The sequence below is a fragment of the Phasianus colchicus genome, chromosome 4 (assembly GCF_987193195.1).
Source record: "Phasianus colchicus chromosome 4, bPhaCol1.hap1.1, whole genome shotgun sequence".
Taxonomy (NCBI): Eukaryota; Metazoa; Chordata; class Aves; order Galliformes; family Phasianidae; genus Phasianus; species Phasianus colchicus.
This window is the reverse complement of record NC_143439.1, coordinates 27848651-27857846: the sequence shown is the minus strand read 5'-3', so window position 1 is coordinate 27857846 and position 9196 is coordinate 27848651. Positions and strand designations below refer to the sequence as shown.

At 47.0% G+C, this 9196-nt stretch overlaps 2 protein-coding genes across 5 annotated transcripts in view; both read right to left on the bottom strand.

Annotated features, from left to right (window-relative positions):
• HNRNPD (heterogeneous nuclear ribonucleoprotein D) overlaps nucleotides 1-4112 on the bottom strand; it is an 8820-nt gene extending 4708 nt beyond the window's left edge. For all 3 annotated transcript variants that reach the window (XR_004167358.2, XM_031596693.2, XM_090139005.1), the window contains exons 1-3: nucleotides 3784-4112; nucleotides 1264-1432; nucleotides 282-443 (exon numbers count right to left, since the gene is read on the bottom strand). Coding sequence is in view for 2 of the 3 variants with exons in the window: in XM_031596693.2 (XP_031452553.1) it covers nucleotides 282-443; nucleotides 1264-1432; nucleotides 3784-3974 (522 nt within the window). In the remaining variant the exon portion in view is untranslated. The remainder of the gene's footprint in view (nucleotides 1-281; nucleotides 444-1263; nucleotides 1433-3783) is intronic.
• Nucleotides 4113-4715: 603 nt separating this feature from the next.
• On the bottom strand, nucleotides 4716-9195 carry HNRNPDL (heterogeneous nuclear ribonucleoprotein D like). 2 transcript variants are annotated; one of them, XM_090139007.1, is made up of 8 exons: nucleotides 9061-9195; nucleotides 8639-8807; nucleotides 8359-8520; nucleotides 7657-7788; nucleotides 7427-7541; nucleotides 6448-6615; nucleotides 6144-6241; nucleotides 4716-5763 (listed from the first exon to the last, which is right to left on the bottom strand). In XM_090139007.1, the coding sequence occupies exons 1-7, from the start codon at nucleotides 9147-9149 to the stop codon at nucleotides 6171-6173; spliced, it is 906 nt and encodes a 301-aa protein (XP_089995133.1). In that variant the 5' UTR covers nucleotides 9150-9195; the 3' UTR covers nucleotides 4716-5763; nucleotides 6144-6170. The 2 variants fall into 2 exon arrangements, with proteins under 2 accessions (XP_089995133.1, XP_031452555.1); XM_031596695.2 differs by having other exon boundaries at nucleotides 4716-4984.
• Between the last annotated feature and the right edge of the window lies 1 nt (nucleotide 9196).

The following is a 9196-nucleotide window of genomic DNA, read 5'->3' as shown; positions in this document are numbered from 1 at the left end:
AGCTCCAAAACAGTGCCTCCCACGTCAGTCCCTGCTGTCCAGGCATCCCACAGATCAGTTCCCAAGTCTCTGACATATCCCAGCTCCTCCTTCCACCAACCCAGTTTACATTACCAACCCACATGGAAGGTTCTGAATAGCAAATCATGTGGAGCTGCACTGGCCATTAAGCTTGAAAGGAGGCTGTGCTTGGTTGTTTTTGTTTTTGTTTTTTTTTTTACTGCTTACTTCTGAAGACAGAACAAGTTCTACAAATACAAGCAGTTTATCTCATCACATACCTCACCAAAAGCTCCAAAGTACTCCCTTATTTTCTCTTCAGGTGTGTCTGGAGATAAGCCCCCAACAAAAATCTTTTTGACAGGTTCTTTTGTTTTCATGGCTTTAGCTCTTTTAGGATCAATGACTTTCCCATTCAGCTTGTGTTCTTTCTGGTCCATGACCTGTGGGAAATGAAAACAAGGCCTTACTTGCAGTTCAAGCCATACGCCTCACTGTGGTTTCAAGCAAAGCTCAAGTTTATTCCATACCTTTTGTTAATGCCATCACTTCAATTGCAATATTTTTATTCCAGTCATCATCTATTATGTAAATCCAAACAGTTCTTTGATTTTGATCACTGACACGGACAGTTCTAACAAAGCCTTGCACTAGTAAACCAGAGCCACTTGTCACCCAAGGGAAATAAGGACAAGGCATTTCTCAGAAAGCTCCATACAATCCCATCCTTCTCTCCTCAAAATTCACGAAGAAGCATTTTATCTGTGCTCTACCACTGAAGACCAACAAAAGTGACACACTTCCAGGGTACTCTGTCACGAGCAATTTAGAAAGGCTAACACAGCTAATTTTTGCTTGAAGAAAACCCAAATGCATCTAAACCTCTGACTCCACTGCCAGTGTTCACCCTGCAGCTCTGGAACATGAAAACTTGATGCTCTTTTAAAAGTTACTCCTTTCATAGCAGTAGGTAGCAGCTATTTTTATCCACAGTAGTTTTCAACTGTACAAGCCCAGCGGGTTGCAGCATGTTCTCCTGCAAGTACTCAAAGGCATACTTTAGGAAGCGCTGCTGCTCCCAGCAACTGTAGCATGACTAAGATGGTTTAGGAAGAAAACAATTCCATAACCATCATTTTAAATAGGCTCTATCCCAGGATCACCTGTAACATGTCACTACAAAAAAAACTACACATACAATCACTTAATGCAATATCTTTACTGACTACAATTTAACATGTTGTTTAATTACATGAATATTACCTTATCTACGCTCTCTGATTCCTTGAAGAGCACAAAGCCAAAGCCTCTTGATCGCCCAGTGATGGGATCCAGCTTCAGAGTGCAGTCTACGACCTCACCAAATTTAGAGAAATAGTCCTTCAGATCTTTCTTGGTAGTGTCCCAGCTGAGGCCACCAATAAACATTTTCCTGGCGAGACAAGAATGTTAATGTGATAAAACTTTTTACTTTTGAGAAAGAAGAAAGAAACAGCAAAGTTTTATCAGTGAACACTCATCACACGCGTAGGAAAGCCTGCACTTTTCAAGATGTCATTTAAATGATCCTGGCCAGATTAGATATAGGCTTGCACGTATACAACAGTTATGCACAATCTTCTGCTACACTAGTTTATTTTGCTATCCCAAGAAACCATAAGAAGCACCCCTCAGCCACTGACTCACATGCTGACTTCCATTCAGGCCTCTGCGCCCCCCCCTTCCCCAGCCATTTATGAAACAGACACAGGCAGGACAGGTACACGAAGCACTGATAAACCTGCCTGGCCAATATGAGTAAACTGCAAACTGAACTCAAAAGTGGAGTTGGGTCCCCTCCTCCAGGAAGCTGTAAAAAAGCACTGGACACTCAAAGCTAACTTTTCCTCCCCCAGACATGATGTAAACTGCTGGCACAATCCAAAATGATCTGTAGAATAACTTTCCAAAAGACGTGTGCTGCTGGGAAAACAGGCACAGCAGGTACACTGAATCATGTCTTTTAATTACAAAAGCAAACTGGGAGCTTGGACTCAAATCACGGCCATCCTGTTACAGTAGTACAGCACACAAAAGTTTAGGAATTGCTGAACACCTAAAGGGAGCACTTCATGATTTGCATCAATTGAAAATCAAGCCGATGAGCACAGGAACAAAATGCTGCTAGTCATCAGGCATGTGGCTTATATACCCATTCAGAGAGGATTCACTTTGAGATCATCTCTTCTAATGCTAGTAAAGAAGATTCTACAGCAGGCTCAGAACTAGGTATGATCCACTGAGACATATACAAACATTTTCTCCAAAGCTTTGCCCATCCTCCCTGTACCAATGTATTTCACAATGATACGCGCAGCTTACAGAAGACCTGAGAAGCCACGTGAGCCAGTTTGCATCTCCTCCACTTTGTGTGTGCAAACATTCCTGCACTGACTGTGTTGCACTTCCATGCGTCTGACTCTCCCAAATCCAAGCTGCTCATGTGAACTCCTTGTTGAATCGGCTGTGCTCTTATAAAATAAACAAGAACATCAGCTGACAAACCTCAGATGTATGAGGGGGGTTCACAAGCTTCAGGTGTTTCTAAATTAAGTTTTCTAATTCGTGAACAGGAGCACCAATTCTCTATATCTTTCCTAGCTCTCTCTCCAAAAAAACATACAAATCCTACCTCATTGGTTTGGGGAACAGCGTGGAAAAAACGGTCCACGCTGGAAAAACAGCAGCTCCTACTAGTAGGACTCAGTAATCCCACAGATTTATCAGTGGCTGTGTTTGTTTCTGTTCTAAGCAGCAAAACATACGGCAGGCTGACAATGTAACATCCTATTTCTGATACATGGAGGGGGAATATTGATTCTCTGCTAGTTTCTTCTGAACCTACACGTGCTATGTGACATACAAAGCATTTCTTTTACAGCTATCAACAGAGCAACTAGCACGAGCTACAAACCTCTGCTTTCTATCACTGAGCTCATGACAGACCAAAAACAGGAGCCTGAAATCAATAAATCAATGTCCTTCCAAAGGACTTTTTTTTTTTTTTTTTGCATGGGGCAAAACTATATATGCAAGTGTGGTAATAGAGCAGCAAAAATTGGACAACCATTGCAAAACCGAGGCCAGATCAAAGCTACGATATCATGGGCACACAGTCAGCTCCTGTGTGCAATGCCATTAGGACATCAAAAGCAAGCAAAATACGGGTGCTTCCCAAAGCACGATTTAGCTGGTTTGAGACACATCAGCACACGCTTTTTTTCCCAACTAAGTTCTGAGAAGTGTGCAGGCACAGCTGTCAGATGCAGCACACAACAGACCGGTGGCTGCAGGCTCATCAGGAAGTTTCCTGGCCTTCGCCAACATAGGCATATCCCAGGTCCACAGTCGGCAAACAGGAAAACTTGAGGGTAGAAGAACAAGCGTCGCCTTTTTGGCTGAAAACCCTCTCTAGTGCCAAACGCAAAGGGAACACCGTATCACACGGAGGGAGCGCCGCGTCCGGGCGAGCTGTCAGAACACCGCCTTTCCCCCACCCCGACAAGTGACAGTTCATAAAGCCCCTCCTGCGTGCCGAACGGCTCTGAACTACTAACAGCCAGCGCGGGCTGCGGAGCGGTCGCTGCCGGCATCACAGCACCGCACGGCAGCGGCGCTTTCTGGGCTGCTCCGACTCATAAAGACGACGCACGTCCCCCGGACAGCCCCGCGCAGGCACAGAGTCCCCGCGGCGCCATGTAAACAAACCGGGCCGCCCCGCGCACGCAGAAGCCCCGCGCTCACCCCTCGTCCTCCTCGTTCTTGCTGGCGTCGATCTTGGCTCCCTCCGACTCACCCCCGCCGCCGCCGCCGGCCGCCCCGTCGCCGTCCGCCGCCCCGCTCCCCGCCAGCCCCTCGGGCTGCGCCGGCTGTTCCGCAGGGCCACCCCCGGGGCCGGCCGCCGCCGAGTCCATGGCGAACTGCTGCTCCGACATGGCGCCGCTGCCCCGAGCCGGCCCCGTCGCCGCTTCCCCCGCCGGAGGCGCCGGCCCCGCTGGCGGCCCGAGCGCCCCGAGCCCTCCTTCTTCTCCCAGCCGCTTTATTTTAATGGCGCCGCCGCCGACACAACCTAAAATGGCGGACGGAAGGAGCGCGCGGGCGCGTCACGTGACGACGCCGCCACCACAGCCGCACCGGGAGGCGACGGCGGGAGCGGGAGGCCCGGGAAGGCCTCGGGGCTGATGGCGGGCTTCGGCCGCGGCTCCTTTGCCAGCAAGCTCCCAGTTCCCGCGAGCAGCACCCCACAGTCTGCCTTCATGCTGCGCGGAGAGGGGCAGGCCTGGTGACAAGGGGGGTAACGGCTCCTCTCCCACCTCAGAGCCGTCAGTCAGAAAGTGATGGTTGCCACAGCACAACAGCTGTGGAGAAGTACAGCCTTTGCTCTGCACCAAGAACCGCTGCAACATCAGGACTGCATCCCTCCTTCCAGACAGCTGGAAGAGTGCCAAAAGCACCGCACTCCATTTACGTAGGTGGTGCTGTGCTCCAAACGGCTGCTAACCTAGTCCGCAGCAGCAGTTCAGCCCCGCCACAAAGACAGAACCGTACAGTAGTGGCTGCAGCCCTGCCCCACAGCTCTGGTGCGAGCACCAACGCGCCCACCCTTCTTCCTCATATTAGAAATATGTTTATACTACTTAGATGTAACTAAGTCCACGGCCAAGGTGAAGACTATATTCACTTCAGGAAGCATTTATTAGAGAATCCTTTAACATGAAATTATACAAATAAACTTTGTATAAACACAATTCCACATTCGCAACATGAATGGCAAAAAAAAAGAAAGTAAAAACCATAAAAGAAAACTAGTCGGCCGCTATATACAGTTGGACACAGTTGTGTCATACACTAAAAGTCTTTTACAAAATAGTCATTTCCTCTCACGAAGACCACCCTCCACTGACGCCCGATGCTTTGCAAGGTGTCGTTGCTGCAGCATCTCTACCTAAAAACGAAGACAAAATATATGTCAGCTCTCTGCAAGATACTACAAGCATCGTTAAAAGGTCCATTTTCATGAACTGCTTTAAGTCTTCTATATATTCCTTTCGTCACTGTTAAAGATCATATGCATATTTCTTAAGGTAACACAAGAGGTTTTGTTACCCACTGATAATTTGTCTTCCCAAATATTGCCATTCGGGAAGCTGTTCCAGAACAACACACATCCCAATTCGGCTAGTTATTGGGCTCTGGATCAGATTTTTCTCCGGAAACACTGCCAAAACGGGGTTTCCCATTATTTGCACAGCCATCATTCATACAGATAAACAGATCAGGTTGGTGTACTTCCAACAGTTCACGTGCATATGATCTTTAATGTTTTTCCAGATTTAAAAGTTCGTTTTGGTTTGCAGATTTCACTATTAGCTATAAAAAGAAAAAAGCAAGCATTAAATCTTAAACAATGCACACTTAAAATGAGGTTCCACAATTGAAATACAACACTAAACAGAAGACCAAATGATTAAGCTGTAAAGGCATTTATGTACTTTAACTCCTGCAAAAAACCATTTAAGTTAAGACACTTAGTCTCCAAAAAGATTAAAAAAAGAAGCCATAGTCTGAAGTTTTCCACTTTAATCTTTACGCTGGTACATGAAGTTGGAAGAGACCATACCACAGGACAGCGTTTTCTGGTGTATGCCTTGCGCTCTGCCTGCAACGTGCGACCCCAGAGATAGACGTGGTCAGGGTGACACACGGCCTGCAATGAAGTTCCCGCTGGCGGGTACAAACAAGGTATAATGTCAGAGTTAGAAGATAACATTCTTGTTTTCCTTAAGTTGTACCCATTTCAGTACTTTACCTGTTAATACTTCTAATAAGTTTAATTATTCCTCTAGATCACCTGGTACACAACGCAAAACAGAAAAACTCTTATGTTTTTCTGAAGTACTAAAGAAGATAAAGTCACGTTTTTACAAAGTTAAAGATCTATAGACACGGTAGGCAAAGCTGGTTTTAAAAAAAAAAGATATTTTTAAGTTAACAAAAGTTTAATTAAAGAAAAAAGTCACACTACACAAGGTTTTACTCATTTGTCTATTGATCTTTAAATTAGATTAGCATACTCTGAGTGAACCTCGCGCTCATATACACACCTGTTTCCTCAGGGACAAGGTACAGCTTTAGTATGGCTGGTAGTTGTTTTGGTGATTGCCGCCACCACGGGACGCCTTTCCGTATGTGCTTTGTTGGCCTGTTGGTAACACGGCAGGGGAAAAAAAACACACCAAAAATATTGAAATAAACGATCTACTCATCCTTCTTAAGTCCTCTCATGCAGAACACCACCCCCAAAAAATGGCTTTTCCGAGCCATGCCTTACAAGAAAGAGATGCAGAACAGTGTATGAGACCCCTGTTTAAAGATGCACAAATGATCTTGAAGATCAAAATCACTCACCACTGTAATCTGTGTATCCCGGTCCATATCCGTAATTGGGATAGTTGTACCCGGAGTAGTCATATCCTCCATAGCCACTGTAGCTTTGATCACTGTAAGCACTATTGTAGTTCCCATATCCTTGATCGTAATAGTTATTAAATCCTTGATTCCAGTTTTGACCTTGACCTGAAACCACCAGGCAGAGCATTTAATAACAAGTTCTGTGACTATCTCAGTCTTCACATATCACTTCATCTAGCTTATAATTTTTCTCTTCCAAAATTACTACTTGTAAGAACCCTCCTACTTCCCACAGCAACCAACGAGAACTAATTTGCTAAAATAATCAATTTCATTTGGCTATCGGAGATGGCCTGAAAGATCTAATAACTCAAAACAATATTAGATGAAAGAACACACTAGTTTCTGCCACCCAGGAGGAAAGACCAAAAGCATGCACAACCACAGTTCCTGTAGTTTTCCCAACTTCCATTTTTAAATCATTAATTACATGAACAAGGTTATTACACAAGCTCAGTTTGACTGCACCATCTCAGTTGTGGCTGCTTGAGTTTGTAAATCCTGACACGCATTAACCTGTGATAACTGCTGGCCTCTTTGCAAGGTGTTGACAAGTGACCATCTCTTTAGCCAGTGGCTCATGACTTCTCAACCACAAGCAAGCCAACATCCCCTCACACAAAAGGATAACTAGCAACACTAGACATTTTATTATGCACTGAACTATAGGTCTACAAAAACAATCTACATTTTACTTGTCATCTGAGCACTTGAATGCAAGCAGAGATTCTTTAACTTCCAAGATCTATCACAAGAACCAAAGTGAAATTTAATGCACTTAAGAAAACAATTCCTTTTAAACTATTTTTTAATATATATATAAGTCCCACACGCAACCTGAAACACCTTCAGACACCTTCAACACTTTTAAATTAATTTAATTTTCAACACAAATTCCAATAACCAGAGCACTCACCCCGTCCACGCCCCCTTCCACCGCCTCGTCCACCAGACGCATTACTTTTTCCTCCCTTCTGTTGCTGCTGCTGTTGCCTGTACACCTCTTTGGGCTGCGCTACTTTGATCTCACACTGTTAAGACAAAAAAACCTTTAACTTGTGAAGAATTACAGGACTGTTCTGTCGGCTGCCTTCACGGAAGATGACAGGCTGCCTATTCCACATACTAGTGAGAAGGCATCACTACCTTGCCTGAACCAATCTGATGGTATCTGCTTTCTAGTAACTTCTTTACTGGCTCTTCATCTGTGTATGTGATAAAGCAGAAGCCCCTCCTTTCATTCGTCTTTGTGTCCATGGGAAGCTCAATGTTTTCAATCTGCAATGGGAAGTATGTACCAATCAATACACAACCTGTGCCAAACCTTTCAATACACATTTCACTGGCTGTATTTACATTCTACTTGGAGTTGCAGTATTACTTTGACACAGTCAGGACCATTTGCTACGGACATCCAGCCGCAGGGACATACATCACGTTGGATACTATAAAGAATTTCTTTTTTGAAAGAGCAGCAAGGTATTGTCACAGGCTGCCCAAAGGGGAGGAATCGTCATCCCCAGAGGTGTTCGGGAACAGTGGAGAAGTGGTACTGAGGGATATGGTCAGTGAGCATGATGAGGATGGGCTAGGGTCGGACTTAGTCATCTTAGAGATCTTATCCAACTGTAATAATGCTGTGATTCTTTTAGCTCATCCACTCACTGGACGCTGCAGCTTTCAGAACTTCTGATGCTAGCAAGTGATCCCAGTCCAGCAGTACAGAGCTGTTAACAAACCGTTTTAACAACCTCTAGCTCCACAGAAGTCCAACTCAGCTTTCTCCACTTGTTTTAAGGCAAAACTCCCTTGAAAACGGTATTTATCTTACACGGGGCCACAGCTTACCTCTCCAAAAGCACCAAAGTACTCCTTGATCTGCTCTTCAGAGGTATCCGGGCTCAGCCCACCAACAAACACCTTCTTGGGTGGCTCTTTCCCCTTGAGGGCTTTCGCCCTCTTGGGATCGATCAGCTTTCCATCCAGCTTGTGCTCCTTCAGCTCCAGCACCTGGAAGGCACAGGTTGAAGCCCTCAGAGTACTGAGGCAGATGTGCGTAGCACACAGCAAAGGACCCGAGGCCCACGCACAGCCCTTACCCCCCCCGACACGAGGCCCATCCACGCACCTTCTCCACGCTGGCAGCGTCCTTGAAAAGCACGAACCCGAAGCCCCGCGACCTCCCGGTCACCGGGTCGGTTTTAATCGTGCAGTCCACAACCTCTCCAAAGCGGGACAGGTACTCGGTCAGGTCTTTCTTGCTCGTGTCCCAGCTCAGGCCGCCGATGAACATTTTCCTGCGAGGCAGCGGCACGTGTGGGCGGGGCACGCAGCGCAGGGAAGCCCCGCCCCCGCCGCTGACGTCACGCCGCGTGACCGCCGCCCGCCGCCCCGCCCCGCGCCAACTGGGTCAACCGCGCGGGACACAAAGGCGGCCCCGCCCCCTCCACTAGGCCCCGCCCCCTCCCAGCGACGAGCCCCCCCCTCCCCCACGCGGCCGGGAGAGATGGGGGGGTGGGGGTGCGGGCGCGGCTCCATCTCGCAGCCTACCCGTCGTCCTGCTGGTTCTTGCTGGCGTTGATCTTGGAACCTTCGGCGAACTCCTCCGCGCCGCCGCTCATCTCGGTGGCGTCCTCCATGGCGGGGCGACTAAGAGCGGAGAGCGACGGAGACCCGCGCTGGGTAG

Excerpts from the sequence above, each read along its gene's own strand:
- HNRNPDL (XM_090139007.1), bottom strand. The coding sequence starts at position 9,149 with ATGGAGGACGCCACCGAGATGAGCGGCGGCGCGGAGGAGTTCGCCGAA. Across the intron at positions 7,789-8,358 it reads ACTTTGGTGCTTTTGGAGAG|ATTGAAAACATTGAGCTTCC; the intron begins GTAAGCTGTGGC and ends TTCCCATTGCAG. Across the intron at positions 6,616-7,426 it reads TGGAAGGGGGCGTGGACGGG|GTCAAGGTCAAAACTGGAAT; the intron begins GTGAGTGCTCTG and ends TGGTGGTTTCAG.